This window comes from Myotis daubentonii, chromosome 7 (genome assembly GCF_963259705.1).
Source record: "Myotis daubentonii chromosome 7, mMyoDau2.1, whole genome shotgun sequence".
NCBI lineage: Eukaryota > Metazoa > Chordata > Mammalia > Chiroptera > Vespertilionidae > Myotis > Myotis daubentonii.
Window position 1 is genome coordinate 41,155,869 of NC_081846.1, and position 23,377 is coordinate 41,179,245.

Below are 23,377 nucleotides of genomic sequence, written 5' to 3' on the forward strand. Positions count from 1 at the left end.
TTAAAAAGCAAAAAAAAAAAAAAAAGTCTTCATCAAATTAGAAATAGTAGCAGTAAGCCCAATATCAGTATTGGTAATTCTTGGTTTAAAAAAAAATAGAACCAGCACAGTTTTTTGGGGGACATAGCTTCTTCTAAAGGTATGGTTAGCACAAATGAGTGATCTGGAAAAATATCTTTATTTCCTGTCATAATGTCATCTAATAGTACAGAGGGACTTCTTAGACTTTGATTATTGTTGGTGTCGTTCTGCTGTTTCTATTTCATGTTTATTATTGAGTATTGTCAGCTAACTGAAACATCTAATATCTTTAAAGTGCCAAAGAAGGTTCCTGAGGAAAAAGTACCTGTTCCTGTTCAGAAAAAAGAAGCACCTCCAGCCAAAGGTATATCTTCTCTTTTAAACCTGATCTTCTTTTTCATCTTTTTTCATTAAGACTTGTTTTATGTCTCTGTGTCTTGATTGTTTTTGATGTCTTTGTCTATGAAAGCTTGCTCTTAATAGTCCTAAATGTTAAAACCATATCTTTAAAGTGCCCGAAGTACAAAAGAAAGTTCCAGAAAAGAAAATCCCAGAAAAGAAAGTCCTTGTGCCTAAAAAAGAAGCTGTTCCCCCAGCTAAAGGTATTTTGGGGGAAATCTTTGATTTTCACATACTGTTGCATGAAAACCTTTTTTCATGTTGTTTTTATTTTATATTTTGAATTTACATCTTCATTTCTTCTGTGTTTAAAAAAAAAATAAATCTCTTAATAAAGATGCTCTTTCAGGGAGAACTGTCCTTGAAGAAAAAATATCAGTTGCCTTCCATAAGGAGGAAGTAGTAAGAGAAAGAACAGAACTAGAAGTAGTGGAAGCACACGTGGAAGAAGCTCTTGAAGAAGAAGAGTTCCATGAAGTTGAAGAATATTTTGAAGAAGAAGAGTTCCATGAAGTAGAAGAATTTATCAAAGTAGAAAAACAGAGATTTGAAGAAGTACACAAAGTTGAAGAAATTCATAGGGTGATAGAATTTTTAGAAGCTGAAGAAGTGGAAGTATATGAAAAACCCAAAGCTCCACCCAAAGGTAGAGGGGAATTCTGTAGATATTGCAAGTTATCCTATCTTTTTCTAACTAACTTTGTCTTTTAAGCACCTTTCGCGTTCGGTTTGGAACACTAGAAATCCACTTATTTTCCTAGTTAAAATCATTACACACTTTACCCTTGTATCAAATACTTACACTATTTGATACAAAGATTGATATAGAGATTAATCACAATATAATTTTAGCAAACAAGATAACATTTGAAATCTACTTAGCTAAGGAGGTCACTACATGAATTTCTGGATTCTTTTTAAAATCCAACTAAGAATGTTACATGGCTGTTACAGAAATCAAAATAATAGACCAGTGTCATTGCTGAGTGAAAAAGACGCTCCTCAGTTCACTGGGGAGCTTACATGTTCAGGCCAAGCAACCATTGCATTGTTAACATTCCAGTCAATTGTTCATAAGCTGATAAATTCCTTTCAAAAGCTTCCACCATTTATCATTAGGAAAATAACATTAGGCGGTAAATGGATGTTAGTAACAGCACCTGAATTCTAGTATATTCTGAAGATAACCCATAATACAAATAATTCTTTGCAATAGCACTCCAGATGTTGCACAAATTAATAATATGTGTGTGATACGAAGGAATGTGTGTGTGTGTATGTGTGCTTAGTATACACAGTTAATAAACAATATAGGTGAAATTTAGCAAAACCAAGTCTTTTTTTGAAGTAGGTGTGGTATAAATTTAAAAATACAAATAAAGCATGTTATCAGCCCTCATTGTACTAACTTTAATAGTAATGTTTCATAATACTTGAAGAGTTCATTCTAAAGCAAAACACTAATATCTTTGAAGGGCCTGAGATATCCGAGAAAGTCATCCCTCCAAAAAAACCACCCACTAGAGTTGTTCCTCGAAAAGAGCCACCAGCTAAAGGTATTTCATTGGCAAAAAATTACTTACCTAATTGTATGTACCGTAGCACGGTGGTTGTTTTACAAGTGTGCATTCTACTTGATGTTTGTCTTCCATGTTTTGTGTTTTGGTAATTTTTAAAGCAAACTAATATCTTTGGAGTGGCTGAGGGTCCAAAGGAGAGTCTACCAAAAAAGAAAGTCACTGTTGTTATACCTAAAATACCCAGAGCAAATGTCTCTTAACCAAATAGTGAACTCACATTTCCTTCTTTGGTACTATTTCATTATATATTCACTAATGTGCTTATAGAAAAATCCATGTTTTCCTATTATTAATTTTAATAACCTAGTAAATGTAACTACATAGTAACTATATTTTTAATATTCCTGCTTTGTTCATTTTTATAAACCTCTTGAATTTCACAATAGAAATGAAAAAAAAACTAATACATAACATATACTTACATCTTTAAAATCTGTGAAGCATTTAAGAACGTCATCACTGAAAAAAAAGTACCAATTATTCCACCAAGACAAGTAGCAATAGCACCAACTGACACTGTCTTGTTACTTTTTCTTGTTAAATTGTAACATGAAAAATTCCCCTGGATTTGTTGTGTTTCTTATTGAAATTCAACTCTCATCAAATACTGTAATGTATTTGATAAAGTGATATCTGTACTTGATATTGTTATGTTCTCTGTTGATTGACATTTCTCTTATGTTCTGTTTGTTGAAAATCTTTATGAATGTTTAAAAGTAAAAAATGTTACTACTATCTTTAAAGTACCTGAAGCACCCAAGAAAATTGTGGTAGAAGAAAAAGTACATGTTCCTGAAGAGCCCAAATTTCCACCAGCTAAAGGTACTGCCTTTGCTGATTTACCTCTAATGTAAAACCCTCTTTTATTTACTTACTATGGAGAAGAGAGAGATCATTCTCCCCTTAATACCACAATATAACTGATTGATGTACACTTCAATTTATGTTCTATAACATAATCTTCCTGTATGCCTATAAGTTTATTGTTGGGGCTCATCCTCTTCTTAAGAAATAATTAAACAATATGACCACTCAACTTCTTTTTCAAAAATAATTTATTTTGGAAGCTATTGTCAAATAGCTCTGAAAACAAATAAACATGTTCCAAATTACAATAGACAATGATGCTATCCCCAAAGGGCAGAGTGTTTCTAAACTGACAAATCAAGAACTCAGTCACAAGGCGATCTAGAGAGATACATTGACTGTGTTTCGTTGACTTATTTGGGAATTTTTGACATTCTTCTTGTTAGATGCCCCTTGTCTTGATATTTTATAATCAATTATGAAATTCTTAAAAATAAAACAATCAAATATCTTTAAAGCACCTGAAGTACCCAAGAAAATTGTTCCAGAAGAAAAGGTTCATGAAGCTGTTCCTAAGAAGCCTGAAGTTCCACCAGTTAAAGGTACACGCTGATGCTAATCACAACGTGAAGGAACTCTTTATTTAGTTATTCATGGTTTAAAGTGAATGTGTGTGAGGTTAAATCTGTGTAGTTTGTTACTTTATATTCTTAATATCTTACATTGTCATACATAACAATTAATATACTAATATCTTTAAAGTTCCTGAGGTGCCTAAGAAAAGTATTCAAGAAGAAATATCAACTATAGTTCTTTCTGAAGACACAACGATATACAGTGAGTGTAGAAAACTTGGTGGTTCCCTTTGGTTTCATTTGTGTTTGTCTTCATAGCTTTTAAAAGTAAATACACTAATATCTTGTAAAAGCCTTAACTCACCAAAAATATCTAGCTAAGAGTAAATAATTTGAATACTATTAGCCTCAAAATTATTTCTTCAACAATTTAAAAAATAGTCTTGAACTTATAACATTGCTGAAGTTTAGAAAAGTCGTTTGTCTTGTTCAATTTGTTGTCCTGTCTTATTAATGTCATGTGCACAAATGTCCTTTGCTTTGAAGCAATTTATTTTCTCAGACTATGAAATAACTAACTTCATAATAATATTTTAATTGAATTTTATAGAATCAAAATGCTCAACCATTATTATTTTTTACTCTTCAACACAATCTCTGGAAACATTTTGGCAATGCTGCAAATGACCATAAATTTACATAGCAATTAGAATCTCAAAAGAATTCTGAAGCCATTTTTTAAATTGGCTCTCATGTAAATTTTTAATTAAATAATTTGAGAAGTAAAATTAAATAATAAATATCATTTTTATTATTTGAATAATAAAATATTCTGAATAGAATACTTTCAGTAACCTAAGTAGTGAAAATGCCAGTAATCTAGATATTCTTACATTTATTTTCATCTAAAAAATTCCCTGTTTTAAGCCAATTTTTGTCACTATAATTCTAGGCTGGGATAAAAATATATGCTGACTCCCTCCTTCTTTTTTTGTTTTCTTTTGTTTTTGTATGTGTCTGTTTTTAAATATATTTTTATTGATTTCGTAGAGGAATGGAGAGGGAGAGAGATAGAAACATCAATGATGAGAGAGAATCATTGATTGGCTGTCTGCTGCACACCCACTCCTGGGAATCTAACCCCCAACCCAGGCATGTGCCCTTGACCAGAATCTAACCTGAGACCTTTTAGTCCACAGGCCAACACTCTAGTCTATCCACTGAGCCAAAACAGCTAGGGCCTGATTCCTTCCTTTGAATACCTTTTCTGTACTTGAGTTTGGTTATTTTCATCATCCAGGCTTCCTTTCTAAAAGCTGGAGGAATCTTTTTCTTTCATTTGCCTTATTTTCCAAATATTTAGTTATTTTTATTTTTATTTCCTGATTTTAATCCCTAAATTATTTTAACATTAATATTAAACAATAAAGCAAAAAATTAGATGTGGTTTTAAAATATAGATAACTAGGTTTTGGAAAAGAAAAAGGCTTATATGAATTTCCAATAGGTCAAATATCAAAGAATTCTTAATGTACAACTCAACATTGATCCTGTTCTTTTTTAACAAACTCATAAAAAATTAGAGCAATAGGAAAATTTGTCCAGTAAATGTCTACAGAAAAAGTAGAATAATTATATAGTCCCTTTCCAGTGAATTCCTCAATTTTATCATCATGTTAATAAAGAAATGCTGAGTCTTATATGATAAAACTGGGAAGGAGACTTTTTCCTAGCCAATGTGTTATTGTCACTAATATTTGTCTATGTACAACTGGTAACTTGAGTGATAACTATGTATTATGTTTTTATTAATACTGTTCTTCATCCACTTTGAAATGAAGCTAATTGTATACATACTAATATCTTTAAAGTGTATGAAGTATCCGAAGAATCAACCACAGAAGAAAAAGTATTTATGACTCATCCTCAAAAGACAAAACCCAAACTAGCAAAAGGTATATAACACTGATGACACAGTCTGAAGAACATTTATTTGTGGCTCTTTTTAAAAGCTCAATATTTACTTCACCATGTATGACTATACTTATATCTTTTAAGTGCCTGAACCACCCAAGAAAGTTGTTCCAGAGGATAAAAAATATGTGACTATTCCTAAAAAGAGAGAAACGCCAGCATCTAAAGGTATATTTGAACAACATCAAACTTCGTTGATTATCTTTGATTTCAAGACACAAAAGTTGCATGTTATATAATTCACTGCTTTTATGAGTTCTAGTATAAATCTACTAATATCTTTAAAGAACTTGATACAACCAGAAAAGTTTTTCCGGAGTAGAGTTTCCTGAAGCTCTTCCCAACATTTCAGGGTATCTTCCTACTGAAGGCATAATTCTTAGTTATGAAAATCTAAATAAGAAAATTCTTCTTTGGTCTATAAAATAAGTTTAATGTTGTATGTAGATTCTCACAACCTCTAATGCTAAAATACTAATATCTTTAGAGCACCTAATGTACCCAAGACAAGGAACTATGACATGCCCCACCAAAAAAGTCCCACTCATACAATGTACAGAGAAAAACGGTTAGAACAAAAATTAAAAACTGAATTTAAAATTAGAATCTCTAACTTTAAAATATACCTAACTTTCTTAATATGCCATGTCTTCATGTCTTTGCCTTTATTCAACTAAAACCTACTAATATCTTTAAAGAGATGGAAGTCTCCGAGGAAGGTATTCCAGAGAGGCCAGCTTCTGCTGCTAGAAGAAGAAAGATAATATCACCAAAAGGTACAAGCCAGAAGAAAGTCTACTTTCTTATCTCATGAATATAGTTGTATTTAACACATGGAAAAATACTAATATCTTGAAAGCCCCAGATGCTACCAAGAAAGTCATTTTGGAGAAGTGGCTCCCCCAAAGCAGGAGTTTGATTTGGTGTATACATATCCCCATGAGTGGTTTAAAAGATAACAGAGGGGAAATTTTTTTTTTATTTATATATATGGGTGATGGTTGGTCTACAAAGTTCATCTATGAGGCCTCCAGGGAAAAATATGTATACATATAATGTGCAGGTGTAAGCCAGATAGATTCTTCAATAGAAAATAACTGTTACTGTGTCCATAAAAAACTAAATTCAGCATAGCTAGAAAAAAAATGATAGAAGACTACTTATAACATTTATATCTCCCAAATTAGATTGAATTGGCTCAACACACTCTCTATAATGTAGAAATCAGTGTCATCAAATACTACAGAGGTGTTTGGTTATAGATTATAAGTCTATAATTCAACTCTCCATAGGGTTGAAATCCCAGAATATAACTGCCTATTGTAATTATTTTTCTATTAAAATAAGTTTACTACCAAAAATAAGCATGTATGTTAGAAATAACTTATTTCCCACAAGACTTAAATATTATAGAAATATTTTCAGAAAACCATTACTTAAAGAAAAAATATCAAATTTAATATGAAGCTGTTCTATGTCATCTTTAGCTGAGAGTCTTCTATAACCAAAGCAGTTAAAACAAAACCAGTTAAAGTTGGAATTCTGCCCTGAACACTTAGCCCCTCTCATTGTCTTTTATTTTTTAAAGAGTCCTACGTTTTTCCATTTTGAATATTTTTAGGTAAATTAAAAGTTGAGAAGTTTTTTAACATCCAGAATAATAACTTCTGTAATTTAAAAACTAAACATTTTGACATTGTTTTCTCAGTCTAGAATCTTTGGGTTGTCCTCTCTGCTATACCTGAAAAACAAGCACTTTTCTAAAGTGCTTCAAGTGAGGGCACAAAATGAAGCCAAACCAGATAAGAAAGGAGCTGTTTTGCTCTCCTCAAATTAATAACTAAAGAAAAGTACGTTGTTAATTATTTTTTAAAAACAAAACTTTTCTCTTGAAGCTAATTTTCTATGATCTAATTTTCTATACATCTACCATATCAAGAAATAAAATTAGTAATTTTTAATATATCTTTATTGATTTCAGAGAGGAAGAGAGAGGGAGAGAGAGAAACATCAATAATCAGAGACAATCATTGTTCAGCTGCCTCCTGCACACCCCCACATTGGGGATTGAGTCCGCAACCCAGCATGTACCCTGACCAGGAATCGAGCCATGTCCTCCTGGTTCATAGGTCGACACTCAACCACTGAGCCACACCGGCTGAGCAAAATTGCTAATATTGATAGTGCCTGAGGTGACCAAGAAAACAGCTCCTGATAATCAAATATTCATACTATTACTAAAAAATCAGATTTGAGGAGCAGGGAGGCCTCCCAGTCTGAGGTATTCCTATAGGTGGAGTTATGATTAAAATCCTTCATTGCTCTTCATCACTCTGAAGTACAATGAATTAATATCTTTAAAGTGCCTGAATCACCTCAAGAAGTTGTCCCTGTCAAGGAAACACCCATGACTGAAATTGAAATTAAAACACCTTCTACTAAAGGTATCATTCATTCTATCATTCCTTCCTTCATTTATTCAATGAATGCCTATTATGTACATGGTGCTAGTGAGTTGGGGAGTAATAAGCAAAGACAGATAGACTGGATTTCCTTTCCTTAATGCATTAAACCTCATTCAGTTCTTGAAAGAAGTGCCCTTGTAGCCATAAAAATAGCTTTTATTCCGTTAATATGACTCATGTCTCCACTGATCCTTAATCTCTAAGTGTGATACTAATATCTTTAAAGCACCAGAAGCTATGAAAGAAGTTGCTCCTGATATGCAATTATCTGAGGATGTTCCTGAAGAGCCAGAACCTCTGCCTGTGGAAGGTATATATCATGTCTACACAGATACTGAAGAAGAGATGATCTGCTCTCTGCTCTTAAAATTATGTTTTCTAATGTTCTCCATAACCCCTAAACATACTAATCTCTTTCAAGCAGCCTCTCAAAAGAAAATATGTAGGGCCATATTTATCAAAACAGAAAACCCTCCAATTAAACGTATTCATTCAACAAATACTTAGTAAGGAAGGTCTGCGGTGACAGAAATTCCGCTGGGTGCTAGAGAAGGGTGAATCCTCTTCTCAAGGACCCTACCACCCCCATTAGACTTAGTTGGTTCATGGGGCAAGCAGAGAATGGAGAGGGAGAGAAGGGACTTCCAGAAAACTGTATTTGCTAACTCATTGTGGTTACTGCTTTTAGTAATCACTTTAACTCTTAAACGTGAAATACTAATATCTTTAAAGCGACTGAAGCGCCTCAAGAAGTGGTTCCCGTGAAGAGAGTTCCTTCCAAGAAAAGGGAGCCTCCATCAGTTAAAGGTACAAGTTACCATGCCTTCAAGCTGTAGAAGAAATACCTGTTGTAGTCTTGACAATACTTGCTTGTACCTCCTGATCTTCATAACACTAAATGTTACACTACTAATTTCTTCAAGCGCCCGGAGCACCTCACGAAATTCTCCCTGAAAAGAAAGCATCTGTGGTTCCTCATAAAAAGCCTAAAGGCCCTTCTGATGAAGGTATATGTTGCTGGAAGCTTAGAGATTTGGAAAAATCTCTTTTCCTGTAGAAATGTGTTTCCTGTTTGTACTGGTTCCTGTAACTCCTAAGTGTAAAAATATTAATATCTTTAAAGTTCCTGAGGCTCCCAAAGAAGTCCCAGAAAGGAAAGTGCATCCTCCCCCAAAGCCTGAAGTTGTACTTGTGGAAGGTACATCCCTGAACTCCCTTCACGATGGGGTAGGGAGGGCAATGGAAAGAACCACCTTGCTAGCCTGGGAAGTTCTGTTGATGTGTCAATGTGATTTCCGTCTGTGTTGATCCGTGTAACTCAAATGTAAATTTACTAATATCTTCAAAGTGCTTGAAGCGCCCAAAGAGGTTGTCCCTGAAAAGAAAGTGCCTTTGGTGCCTCCTAAAAAGCGAGAAATCCCACCTGTTACAGGTATTTGCCCTGGATTCAGGTTTAAGAATATGTTATCTGCTCCTAAAAACATTTTGTTCCAGTGACCTCATAACTCCTGACTGTAATGTTACTAATATCTTTTAAGTGCCTGAGGCTCCCAAAGAAGTTGTCCCTGAAAAGAAAACACAGGTGGTGCCTCCTAAAAAGCCAGACGTCCCTCCTCTTAAAGGTATTTGTCACTGATCTTAGTTTTGAACGAGGCATAACGCGTCTGCTCTTGCTAATATTTTCTCCCAGTTATGAGACCATAACTCCTGATTGCAATTTTACTAATATCTTTTAAGTGCCCGAGGCTCCCAAAGAAGTTGTCCCTGAAAAGAAAGTACCTTTGGCGCCTCCTAAAAAGCCAGAAGTTCCACCAGCCAAAGGTAGTCACCCTCTTGTCCCTGTGTTTGACACTGTCTGTTTGTCTTCACTCTGTCTAATCATCAACATACTAATATCTTTAAAGCACCTGAGGTGCCAAAGGCAGCTGTCCCAGAAAAGAAGGTGCCTGAAGTTATTCCTCCCAAACCGGAGAGTCCTCCCCCTGAAGGTAATGTCCAAGCTATCTATATACCAGGAAGAAAAGTAACTATTTTAGCTAGAAAATTCTATATGCAAATACCACTGCGTGAAGGTGATATAATTCTAAAGAGAAACAAATCAGAAGTTTTCCAAAATGTCTGGGTTTAACGATTACACGGTATAGTCATTAATGGTTGTCACGTTTTCTAAACACAAATTACCAATGTCTTTTAAGTGCCAGAGGTGCCGCCACCGAAGGAAGCCATCCCTGAGAAGAAAGTGCCTGTGGCTCCTCCTAAGAAGCCAGAAGCTCCACCTGCTAAAGGTATTTATCCTTGTGTTGTTGGTCATGCTTTTCCGGGGGCGGGTCTGAGCGCATGTGTGGAAGTGTCCTCCAACCTCACAAATTGTATCGCTTGGGGTAAATATGTTGTCACTCTCGCCTAGTTAGTCTCGAACTAAAACGTACTAATATCTTCAAAGTTCCTGAAGCTCCTAAAGAAGTTGTACCTGAAAAGAAAGTGCCTGTGGCTGTGCCCAAAAAACCAGAAGCCCCGCCTGCTATAGGTATTTCTTCCCACTGCTCTGTTAAGAGTGGAGGCTGTTGTCTTGTTCGCGTCACAATTATTACAGTATATGCCTTCACTATTCACAAATTCTAAAAATACTAATATCTTTCAAGTCCCTGAAGCTGCTCAAGAAGTCATCCCAGAAAAGATCATTCCCAAGGCACCATTCAAAAAGCCGGAAGCCCCACCTGTCACAGGTATATGTTAGTCCTGACCTCATTTCGCAGAAGAAATCTCTCTTCCATTCTTGAGAATAGTTTTAGGCCATTGCTCTTCTTTAACTGAAGTGTAAAACGACTAATATCTTTCAAGTGCCTGAAGCTCCCCAAGAAGTTGTCCCAGAAAAGAAAGTTCCCAAGGCACCACCCCAAAAACCAGAAGCTCCGCCTGTCACAGGTATGCGTTCGCCCTGACCTCATTCTGCCACAGAAGTGGCTCTTCTGCTGTTGAAAACAGTTTTAGGCCATTGCTCTTCATTAACTTCTGTGTAAAACTACTAATATCTTTCAAGTGCCTGAAGTTCCTCAAGAAGTCGTCCCAGAAAAGAAAATCCCCAGGGCACCACCCAAAAAACCAGAAGCCCCACCAGTTTCAGGTATTTTCCACCACATCCTTATTCTACAGAAAAAAATTAGACCTCTTTGCTCTTGGAAATAATTGTAACCCATTGATCTCATTAACCTAAGTGTAAAACTACTAATATCTTTTAAGTGCCTGAAGTTCCTCAAGAACTTGTCCCTGAAAAGGAGGCACCAGTGGTGCCTGCGAACTTGCCAGAAATCTCACCGGTTACAGGTACTTGTCACTCACCTTAGACTTAAGAAGATAAAACTCTTCCAATCTTGAAAACATTTTCTCCCAGCAGCCTCATAACTACTAAATGTAAATGTACTAATATCTTTTAAGTGCCTGAGGCTACCAAAGAAGTTGTCCCTGAAAAGAAAGTACCTGTGGCGCCTCCTAAGAAGCCAGAAATCCCACCTGTTAAAGGTATTTGTCACTGATCTTAGGCTGAAAAAGACATAACGCTTCTGCTCTTGAACATATTTTCTCCCGCTGGCCTCGGAACTCCTGATTGTAATGTTACTAATATCTTTTAAGTGCCCGAGGCTCCCAAAGAAGTTGTCCCTGAAAAGAAAGTGTCTGTGATGCCTCCTAAACAGCCAGAAATCCCACCTGTGAAAGGTATTTGTCCATGATCTTAGGTTTAAGAAGACACAACTCATCTGCTCCTGAAAACATTTTTTGTTCTAGCTGTCTCATAACTACTAAATGTAAATGTACTAATATCTTTTAAGTGCCTGAGGCTCCCAAAGAAGTTGTCCCTGAAAAGAAAGCACCAGTGGTACCTCCTAAAAAGCCAGAAGTCCCGCCTGTTACAGGTACTTACCGTTCACCTTAGACTTAAGAAGATAAACTCTGCTACTCTTGAACTTCTTTTGTTCTTGCAGTCATATAACTACTAAATGTGATCTTACTAATATCTTTTAAGTGCCCGAGGCTCCCAAAGAAGTTGTCCCTGAAAAGAAAGTGTCTGTGGTGCCTCCTAAAAAGCCAGAAATCCCACCTGTGAAAGGTATTTGTCAATGATCTTAGGTTTAAGAAGACACAACTCATCTGCTCCTGAAAACATTTTTTGTTCTAGCTGTCTCATAACTACTAAATGTAAATGTACTAATATCTTTTAAGTGCCTGAGGCTCCCAAAGAAGTTGTCCCTGAAAAGAAAGCACCAGTGGTACCTCCTAAAAAGCCAGAAGTCCCGCCTGTTACAGGTACTTACCGTTCACCTTAGACTTAAGAAGATAAACTCTGCTACTCTTGAACTTCTTTTGTTCTTGCAGTCATATAACTACTAAATGTGATCTTACTAATATCTTTTAAGTGCCCGAGGCTCCCAAAGAAGTTGTCCCTGAAAAGAAAGTACCTTTGGCGCCTCCTAAAAAGCCAGAAGTTCCACCAGCCAAAGGTAGTCACCCTCTTGTCCCTGTGTTTGACACTGTCTGTTTGTCTTCACTCTGTCTAATCATCAACATACTAATATCTTTAAAGCACCTGAGGTGCCAAAGGCAGCTGTCCCAGAAAAGAAGGTGCCTGAAGTTATTCCTCCCAAACCGGAGAGCCCTCCTCCTGAAGGTAAAAATGAAATTATCCAAACTAGCGTTTTTGAAAAAGAAAAACTCTCTTCTTAGTGTTATAAACATCTTTTTTTTTTTTTTTACAAAATACTTCATATACTTTAAACAGTTCTAGTGGTAAAATGAGCTTGTGTCTTTAAAGTGCATGAAGAGCCTGAAGAAATTGTCTCTGAAGAGCCTCCCGCTGAACTTGTGGAAGAGCCGGAGCCCGTGGCTCCTCCAAAAGGTACTGGGCCAGCTGCCAGGTTGCCTCAGCCAATCCTTCACCCTTCTTGCCTGGAGAATTCTGGGCAATATGAGCTTTTGTCTTGTTTCTTCCTCATTTCCACTTATTCTAAAATAATAAATTCTAACATCTTTAGTGACTGCACCACCTAAGAAACCTGTCCCAGAAAAGAAACCACCTGCTGTCGTTGCCAAAAAACCTGAGCCACCACCCATGAAAGGTATATTTTACGGAAAAATGTCTGTCTTTAAAATGTTTTACTGCTCCTCTTAATGGTTCCCACGTGTCATTGAAACTATGCGCTAAAAAGTACTAATATCTTTTAAAGTGCCCAAAGTGCCCAAAGTGCCTAAGGAAGTTGTTCCTGAAAAGAAAGAGCCCCCCGTGGTTCTCAAGAGACCAGAAGTCCCACCTGTCAAAGGTACATGTCTCGGGCCACCATCTGATGGAGGTGGATCCACCCTCCAGCCCTTAAAACATGTTTTGTTCTGTGTAAATGTGATAAATGTTTACCAGCTAGTCTTCCTAATGATAAAATACTAATATCTTTAAAGTGCCTGAAGTTCCCAAAGAAGTCGTTCCAGAAAAGAAAATAGTCATTCCCAAAATGCCCGAATTCCCACCAGCTAAAGGTACATGTCCTGACTGAAGTTCTGCAAAAAGTGCTCAATCTTGGTCATTTGCTTATTGGAAACCCTTTTGTTTGTCAAATCTCTTATATTCACAACTACAACTACAAACCTGGTATTCTGGATGGTTGGGGTTTAAATTTTGTAAATAACATCATTTTTTTAAAAAAAACTAACACTTCTATTATGAGCATTGGAAGAGTTTACTAATGTGGTTTTGTTAATATTTATAGGCCATATTTTCTTTCTTTCTCTATAGTTCCAAGATTAGGTCATTGACCTTATGGTGAATTTTTCTTGCCTCTGTCCCTGTGTTATTTGAACTACATGTGAACTAGATGAGGTATAAATTTCATGTCCTTTCAACTACCTAGAGGTAAAACTAACTAATATCTTTAAAGTGCCAGAAGTGCCAAAGAAACCTGTCTTAGAAGAGAAACCAGCCGTTCCTGTTCCCAAGAAAGTGGAGTCTCCTCCTCCAGAAGGTACACGTAAGACCATGAGTGAGCTTGCCACTTGTGCGATTTCTAATGTAAGCCTTGTTCTCTCTTTTTTTTTTAATTTAGTATCTTTTCATCATTTTCTGTCCTTTATTTGTCTTACTTCATCATTGTTAATTAGCTCCCATCTCAGATCTATTTTGAGTTATCAGTCTGCGGCATCTAAGTAGGATTTTGTAACCTGTATTAAACAAAGCTCTCTAATGTACACAGGAGAGGAGAACTAATGACTATGAAAGAGATTAAACATCAAAAGGCTTTCCAGCATTCAAATCGACAGAAACAGATGTCAGTGAAAATAAGATAGATTTCACCCTAACAAAAATGAGAGAAGATATTAATTGAAACAAGGAGAGAAATCATTGATTGTGCTCAGTTTGTGCATTTTAGAACATTGTTTCACACATTGAATTAAAATTAACTATATCTTTGAAGTATATGAAGAACCGGAGGAAATTGCTCCTGAAGAGGAAGCACCAGTTCCTGCTGTGGAAGAAGAGGAGCCAGAAGCACCACCGCCGGCAGGTATAAGGCAGACCCACTGTGTGGGAAAACACATCATTTGATCATTTAATTTTTATGTCTTTACATCTATTCTTTAAGGTAAAATGTCAGTCTTTAATCTCCTTACTTGAAATTTGACTTCATTGGCAAGAACAAACATCATTGGCACATAAAACTTCGGTTCAACAGAATTTTACAATGTGTATAACAAAGAAGTAGATGTGGTTTTAATTCATTCATTAGTATTAAACTTTTCGTTATAATCATCTGACTCTAAAAGAAATTCCTATCTTTCAAGTGCCTGAAGAGCCCAAGAAGATTGTTCCAGAGAAGAAAGTTCCTATCATCAAAAAACCAGAAGCTCCTCCTAAAGGTACTTATAGTAAAATCAATCCATACTTCTTTTTCGTTTGCTGTCTGAAATTTGACACTGTCTTTATTCTGTGTGTGCTCTGTTATGTGTTTATCTGTTACCCATATGTTATAGTGTTGAACAGACTTGTCAAATTAATGTGTAGGTATTGTATCTTGCAATGTTATATTATTAAATGCTACTAATATCTTTAAAGTACCTGAGATGGCAAAGAAAGTTGTCCCACCGAAGAAAGTCCCAACTGTTAAGAAGCCAGAAACACCAGAAGCTAAAGGTATTCATGTCATCATTGTCATCATCGTTTTCTTAAATAGTATTCTGATATCTTAAATTGGAATCAAATAAATTGTCCTCATTATTGCATAAATAGGGACAAAAAATGTCTTTATTTTGTTTTCATTAATTTAATGCTGTTCCATTAACTATAGATTCTTTATTCTTAACACTTTTAAATGTTTTTAAATACTCTTTTTAAAATAAAACTAATATCTTCAAAGTGCCTGAGGTGCCCAAGAAACTTGTTCCAGTAAAGAAAGAACCAGTGCCTGTTACCAAAAAACGAGAAGTCCTTCCAGAAAAAGGTACCTAGCATGAAGAAAAATATCTCTTTACCTGAACACTATTTGAGCGTTTTAATAATGATTCTCAGGGAAAAACAATAGCATAAGTTTATGCCAAATCACATTTTACAATAAGAAGGGGAAAATAATGAGGGCAAAGAGAGAAAATAAATCAAGTAAGCAGGAGAAAGAAAGTGAATGAGCTTCGGTTGTGCCATGACACGGTGACATGTGGTGGAAAAGGCTCTCCTCTCAGTCAATGTAGAACAGCTCAATTCAACACATTTTGTTACATTTTTACCACTAACAAGACAGGGTATTGGAAAAGATAAGATCTGGTCCTGTCTTCAAGCATTTTCAACCTGATGAAAAGAAAGTACAGCACAACTCTAACACAAGACAGGAAGTGAGCGCACCTATAAAGTGAGAATAAAAGGCTACAGAAACACAGAGCAAGGAAAGATCCATTTCAGGCAGAGGCATCAGGGAAAGCTTTGTGGGGAAAAAAAAGTATAATTTTAAATTTTGACGGATTTTTACGTGTAGCAATGGAGGAAATGGTATTCTAGGAAAAGGGAATATTATACCAAAAGGCACTGAGGTAGAAAAGCCTGGGAAGGTTAAGGTCTGCCAAATAAGCATGTGTGATTTGAGTATGGATGGGTTGTGAGGTATACTGAAAGATAAAGATGGATGTAAAGATGAGGGTCGGATCACTGTTGGAGTTCTTTGAATGTCACCATAAGGTGTATACTTCATTATGTAAGCAATAGGAAGTTTCAAGGGTTTTGAAGTGATGTATAAATTAATAGGAGTTGGGCTTCAAAAAGATAACTGGCATCAGTTCAAGCTATTGGAAGATGGTGACAATAGTACATAGTCATTGCAGTTATTTAAGGTCATTAAAAGCTGGACAAGATCAGTATTGGTAGAAATGAAAAAAGGAGATTGAATGTGAGGGAGATGGAGATTGAGTTAGTGTCTATTATCAAAGCAATTAGGGAAATTGAGCCCAAGATGATTGTAAGGTTGAAGCTAGATGGCCATGAGGATGGCTCATTGGATTCCTGATTGATATTAGAAATAAGATAGTGAATATATTTCTCACTTTTCAAGTATGGATGTTGGGACTGTGCATCTGGAGCTTAGGAAAGAGATCGAGGCTAGAGATGTAGATCTAAAAGTCATCCACACGGAAATAAGAGTTGAGAGTGCAGGAGTGATTGTTCAAAGAATGGAGAGCCAATTTTTAAAGCATCTAAGTTAAACCAGTGGGGAGCACCTACATTTAAGGGTACACAGAAGAAAAGAAGCAAATAAAGAAGACTGAGAAGTCTCATTTATAAAATTTGGATCTCCAAAAGGATCCCATGCTCCAAAGCTATTTGCCCCATTAAGTCTTATAAGATAAAGTTCTTCCCCCTGGACTCTTTGCAGAATCTTGCAAATTCTTCTAAATTCTTTGTCGTAAACAATATCAATGTCTTTAAAGTGCTTGAAGTGCCAAAGGAAGTCATCCCGGAAAAGAAAGTGTCAGTCCCTCCCCCTGAAGAGCCAGAAGCTCCACCTGTCCAAGGTATATGACTGCTCTATGAATCTTGGGAAGATGGCAATTGTCTTTATCATCTCGCTTTGGTTGTTGATGGGTCTTATGTATTTATCTGTTGTCTGTCTTAAGTAGGGAAGTTACTGATATCTTGGGGTAATTTGAAGAATATATTATAGAGTATAACAAAGTTGATGTCTTACAATTTAGCAGTTGCAGTATTCTATTCTGAATGCAATCTGAAATAAAAATCTGTGTTTTTTTAAGTTGAAGAGTCTTCCGAGGAAGTAATATATGAAGAAAAAACATTCATAACAATTGGTAGAAAAGTGACTCCCCCTGTTGAAGGTATATATATTAAAAGATAAATTCTTTAATCCTTAAGAACTCCTGTTAGAAATACAAAAATATTTTATAGGGTGAAATTCCTTCTTGCCATTCCATTCAAAAGCACTTCAGTACATGTTTCATTTTTCAAATACTTATGCTTCTTTTAAAGTAAATTTTGAGTCCTTAATTTGATTATCCTTGGTGGTAATTATAATTCCAAAACATAGTTTACTGAGGCAAAACTGAAAGAATTAATTACATTGGCTCCTCAAATGGTAACCCAATATATAATTTTCTTTAAAAAGTAAACTTTTTTTAGAACAATTACTTACAAAGAAATTGTGAAGATACTACAGAGGATTCTCATATATCCCCACAATCAGTTTCTCCTATTATTAATATCTTATATTAGTATGGTACAATTATTATAATTAATGAACCTGTATTAATATTTTATTATTAACTAAAAGTCCATACTTATTTAGAGTGTCTTAGCCTTTGCTTAATGTTTTGTTACTTATTTTTATTGTTGACACTATTACAGATATCCCCATTCCCTCCCCACCTTTAACTCACTTCCACTCAGCCCCCACACTCCCTTCCCTCTGGCCAGCACTACATTGTTGTCTGTGTCTATGGGTTATGCATATATGTTCTTTAGCTAATCCCTTCACCTTCTTTCATCCAGTCTCCTCTTCCCTCCTCTCCTCTCATTTGCTATTATTATACATAGAAAAGTGGTTAATAGAAAGTTCAACCATAAGAAAATAGAAATCTTGTCTCTTTTTAATATATAAGTGAACTAGTATTAAGTGTATATTTTCATCTTTGTGACGGTAATCTTTACATCTTTGTGAAATTTGTATGGGTCTTTGTGAAGCACTTTCCATTACAATCTCACATCCTTTGTCAACATTCTTTAAAGAACGTGAAATTGAAAAGTATATTGAGCCTGAAGAACCTGAACCTGAACCACAGCCAGAAGAAATACCAGTTCAAGGTATTCAATTAATTGGACTTAAATCTTCATCATCATATCTTCATCTTTATATATATTTTATGTTGTTTTACATGTAGAGTAGGTCTCTGTGTTTGTATGTAAGATTCATTGTTTTAAATGTGCATCTGATTCTTATGTATTCATGTAATTTGTACTATTTATCTCGTCAATGTGGCTTACATGGATGCTTCATTTGTTGTTTTTAGTAATGTCTTTGCTATATTTTTCATCATCTGTGTACCATGTTGATATTTTCATGTTTTATGTTGGACACTGTTTTATGTTTTATGTTGGACACTAATATTATGTACCCAAAAAAGCAAACACACACACACACACACACACACATATATATATATATATATATATATATGTAAATTTCTACTGAAGACACTATATATCCACCTACTAATTAATATATACATATGTTAACTTTCCTGAAATACTCTTTTAAGAACCTGAACCTGAACCTGAACCTGAAAAGAAGGTTATTGAGAAACCAAAATTCAAACCAAAGCCCCCAGCTCCTCCACCGGCTCCACCTAAGGAAGACGTGAAGGAGAAAGTATTCCAACTTAAAGGTATAAATGCTCCTTCTAAAGTTTTATTAACCTGCTACCCAGTCATCTGAAGTGGCGCTTGCAAGAATGTTTACAAGTGTGTGCTTTCAGACATGATCAAGCTGTGGGCCTTGCATAGAGACCTGTGTTTCGTGCTGCTCCAGGTGCCTTGTGAGGCCACGCCTGCTGCCCCAAATGCCAGGAACTGCATTTTTGTGAGCTTCATCCCGGACATCTGCCCGACTAACTTTTTTTATGCGGAGTGCGGAGAAAGTTTTCTGATGTCAAAGCCTCGTTGCTAGGCATATCTTTGGAATCTTATGCATGTGAAATGTATAAGAAATGTTTGCAAAATATTTTTAATATTGCAGTAACAAATTTATACAAAAGGCAAAACTTTGTTCTTAAGGAATGTCGTGTGCTTCCAAGTTTCTATAAGTACTATAGTTATGGCATTGAATAGCTGATATGTGCTCATATACCAAGAAAGGGACGCATATAAGTGGCCTGTCATGCTCCCCCACTTTTTTTCTTTTGTAACTTGATAAAAGCAGAATTGTGTTCTGTGGTCATCTTCAACATGGCCAGAGAGATGACGGGTACATTTGAGCCAGCATCTCCTCCCAGCGTTAAACTTCCCTTCATTCTTTTTGCATTTAAACTTGTCTTTGAATTAATGCAATATTACTTACTTTTTAATAACTTCTTTAATATATGTTCTTTAAAAGCTGAAATAAACTGCCAAAAGCATATTATTCTTTTTATTTTAATATAATGTTGTCTTATTTGTGGTGTCATGCGATTTCCCAATTGTAATTATCTACACATAATCTTAGATGAATACTTTCTCCATACACACACGTACAAACCCAGAATCTTCCAGGATAAGATTTTACTTCCAGTGATTCTTGCCCTTCGACAACTCTCGTGGCCAATAAGAGGAACTTAGGCATTTTAAGTCAGACGTAGAAAAAAGTGGGCACTTCTTAAAAGGCTACCCAAGTGTTGATTGATACTTCATGACAACACACACTTAAATACATTTCTCTTAATGTAAAATTTAACCTCAAATAAAATTTTCATTTTTCTGCAAAAAACAAAATTATCTTCCTTTTCAGCCAGACTTTACGATTGCACTTTGGAGTAAAACTGCAGTCTGTGTTCATGGTTTGAATGCTTTTGATATGCTTGGTGGTGGCTGTTCTTGGCTGTTATTAATGCTTCTTGGTTATGACCAAAGCTTGGTTTTGATTCTTGGAGCAGGTGTTTAACAATGTGCTTCAACCTAGTCTAAATATACAAATAATAAAAACAAGATCCTATTTTTTAAAGCTGTTTCGAGGAAAGTTCCTGAAAAACCCGAGGTCCCAGAGAAGGTGGAGCTTAAGCCTCTGAAAGGTATTTCAGTCTGGAAAACGCACTCATATGCAGTCTTCCTGCATCTGACTCCTTGCTCTTTCTGTCTTCTAGAATGTTCTCTCTCCAACATTTCTTACATAATCACAGTAGTCTCATTCATTTCTTGTATTTTTGTACCTCTTATGGTCCTGGCTCATGAGTGTTGCCTCCTTTGTCTCTCATCATTTTCATCCATTATATGGGTAGATATTGCTTATCTTTGTCTCATCTACATATGTCTTCTTGCAATTACCTATAAAATTTTGGTGCTTAGCTGAAATTAATATCGGGTTACACTTTAGGTTAAAGTGCTGGAAAGCTTTGGAATTACACCAGAACAACAATATGTTAGCCAGTGTTATAAGCACTAAAAATAAGCCATGTCTTCCTTCTCCGCATTAAGATTATTCACATAGATTTTTTTCATGGCTCTCCTGTCACTTTCTTCTCTGTGACTCCAAGACATTTTTTTTCCGGTGTACAGATCTCATGTTTTAGCGAAATTTTATTATCACTGCACATCATTTTCAAAATTTCTCTTTGAATATATATTCCCTATCTAAGCCTAGACCCTAAAGAAACATAAATTAATAATACAGGTCTAGAAAGCAGCTATTTAAAATAGAGTTCTTAATTTTTCTAGTAAGTATAGTGGGGAGCTATTTTCTATTTAAGTAATTAACACATCCAGACCCAGAAATTGAATCTGCTCCTGATTCACTCTGGAATTTGGGAAAATCACCAATCTGAATATGCATTTCTTGACATAAAATGAAGGTTAAAGGGCAGAGGGAGGTAGAAGAGGGTAAAGGGGGGAATAAATGGTGATGGAAGGAGATTTGACTTGGGGTGGTAAACATACAAAACAGTATACAGATAATATATTACAGAATTATAACACCTGAAACCTACATAATTTTATTAACCAAAGTCACCCCAATAAATTAAATAAAAAAGAAACAATTACTACAAAAACAGAAAGTTTTCTTTCATTTTTCTTTGTCCTGGAACTATTTAAATGACAGTAAGTCCTTTTGATTCTGTAAGTTTAGTAGAATTTACTTTTGAAACAACTTGGTCAGAATAATCTTTTCATAGGACTTTTCATTAATAAATATTTCAAAAATAAAATGAAGATTACAAAATAATGTTACTATGAATACTAGCTAGTAAAGTATTATTACGAAGTCACTTATAAACATTAAAATGACATGAAGTAACATATATTGGCTTTAAAAATAATAGCTATTATGGTGTGTTCTGCACCTGAGTCTAAAATGTCATTGTTCTTAAAAATAAAATAATATGGAAAAACAAATGCACTGATATATTTTCACTATGTCCATTATGGAAGTAAAGGATATTATGCTATCCCAACTTACTTGGTGGCTTCCCCAAGTTCAATCAATAAAAATAGTTTTACATTAAGAATATTGGTAACTCCAAATTAGTATTGAAGGCCAGCACAATTTATAATTGTTTAAAAAAAATGAATGTTTGTAAAATTCTACCTAAAAGATAGGAAAAAAAATATTTAAAAATAAAATAATTACATTTGCCTTTTAAATGTTTAAATTTTGAAGAGTTAGGCAAGGTTATCATTATCACATTTTTTAAAAAAAACTATTTATTGAGTAGCAAATGTCTTGTTTAAAGCACTAAATGGGAAATTTTATAGAAATATCTAAGAAATTCAGATTGCATATGAGTAAACAAATATAATATTACATGATACAAATAAATAATGACTTAAATTTTAATAGACATCAATAGTGAAGGGGAAAAGTTTAATGATCACCAAGTGTTTCTCTTTTTTTCTTCCATTCAAATCTATAAGGACTATAGTAATTTCAGGAGGTTGCTCTATATACTAGTAGCATACTCCATGCCTGATATTCACTAAAGACACAAGAGTGAATTAATTTAGAATACCTTGAGTCCCTTTTAGTCTAAATTCAAGGACATTTTCTTATTCATAAGAAATAATGCTGCCCTAACCGGTTTGGCTCAGTGGATAGAGCATCAGCCTGCGGACTCAAGGGTCCCAGGTTCGATTCCTGTCAAGGGCATGTACCTTGGTTGTGGGCACATCCCCGGTAGGGAGTGTGCAGGAGGCAGCTGATCAGTGTTTCTCTCTCATTGATGTTTCAAAATTCTCTATCCCTCTCCCTTCCTCTCTATAAAAAATCAATAAAATATATTTTAAAAAATAAAAAAATAATAATGCCAACACCAGCTTCCAAATTCTATAGGTCCATAATTTTAAGTTAGTATTATTTCAAAACAGAGACTTTAAAAAAGGTTACTTCTTTGCTGTTAAGAAAATGAGATAATGGCCCTTTCCCAACATCAAGGTCATAAACTAGATCCCTTGGCTTTCTTCTCTCCCAAGTGGAGAAGATTGAATAAGGACACTTTCACCTGCCAATATGATTATATTCTACTTTATAATCATATTGAGGAGATACCAGTGTAGATTTGGGCAATCTACAATTGCAGATTGAGGCAGAGATGCTGTCAAAATCTGTGTATTTGATGGAAAATTTATAAAGTTAATATAGAACAGCATCTTCTATACATTCAAGTTGAGTATATTTGCCTGTAGTTAATGCAATTGAATTTCATCACAAGGTTAGATAGATGTTTGTAGAGAAAATAACTTGATGTATATTATTTGCATTTAAATTCTGTGATATTTACATGTGACAAAAATTATTGCTTATGCACTGTACATAGTTAACTAGTTTTGAAAGAGACATTTTATTGTTGACATTTAGTTTTTATATGAATTCACTTCAAAATTTGAAATCATATTCTTTTAAGTGCCTGGAGGTGAAAAGAAAGTTCGCAAATTACTTCCCGAACCTAAACCTCAACCAAAGGAAGAAGTTGTTCTCAAAAGCGGTATAGTATTTTTCAACCGTTACATCAGCTTTGAGTATACAAAAGATATACTTCAAAGCTTACAAAATTTTTCTGTCTCTTGGTTTTCTTTTAATTAGATTCCCTATTTATCAAAGTTTATTTGTAGTAGCATTAAATGTTAAGGCTATAATTTTTATAACTTTTTTACAAGAAGACAGAAATTTTGTGAGTGTTCACAGTATTCTGAAATTCACTTAATAGACATAACTCAATTGATAATATTCTAATCTAATAACAATGACCATAGCTGTCATTTTCATGATCAAATTATGTAGTAAAATATACTAAACCTATTAAATACTCTAAATTACACCAAACTATTTAAGACTAAATTGAGTGA

The 23,377-nt window shown here is 34.9% G+C and overlaps 1 protein-coding gene and 1 long non-coding RNA gene across 2 annotated transcripts in view; both read left to right on the forward strand.

Moving 5' to 3' along the window:
- TTN (titin) overlaps positions 1–23,377 on the forward strand; it is a 280,823-nt gene that overhangs the window by 140,958 nt on the left and 116,488 nt on the right. Inside the window, exons 149-169 of the mRNA XM_059703948.1 lie at positions 317–385; positions 534–623; positions 770–1,066; positions 1,896–1,976; positions 2,745–2,822; positions 9,360–9,443; positions 9,559–9,642; positions 9,726–9,809; positions 11,257–11,340; positions 12,234–12,317; positions 12,401–12,484; positions 12,629–12,712; positions 12,849–12,932; positions 13,041–13,133; positions 13,267–13,344; positions 13,743–13,826; positions 14,277–14,366; positions 14,644–14,718; positions 18,610–18,735; positions 20,047–20,112; positions 22,936–23,016. Coding sequence (XP_059559931.1) covers positions 317–385; positions 534–623; positions 770–1,066; positions 1,896–1,976; positions 2,745–2,822; positions 9,360–9,443; positions 9,559–9,642; positions 9,726–9,809; positions 11,257–11,340; positions 12,234–12,317; positions 12,401–12,484; positions 12,629–12,712; positions 12,849–12,932; positions 13,041–13,133; positions 13,267–13,344; positions 13,743–13,826; positions 14,277–14,366; positions 14,644–14,718; positions 18,610–18,735; positions 20,047–20,112; positions 22,936–23,016 — 1,980 coding nt within the window. The remainder of the gene's footprint in view (positions 1–316; positions 386–533; positions 624–769; positions 1,067–1,895; positions 1,977–2,744; positions 2,823–9,359; positions 9,444–9,558; positions 9,643–9,725; positions 9,810–11,256; positions 11,341–12,233; positions 12,318–12,400; positions 12,485–12,628; positions 12,713–12,848; positions 12,933–13,040; positions 13,134–13,266; positions 13,345–13,742; positions 13,827–14,276; positions 14,367–14,643; positions 14,719–18,609; positions 18,736–20,046; positions 20,113–22,935; positions 23,017–23,377) is intronic.
- LOC132237964 (uncharacterized) lies at positions 3,564–5,516 on the forward strand. The gene is made up of 3 exons (XR_009453701.1): positions 3,564–3,644; positions 5,254–5,337; positions 5,441–5,516. It is a non-coding gene; the product is annotated as an uncharacterized LOC132237964 (long non-coding RNA).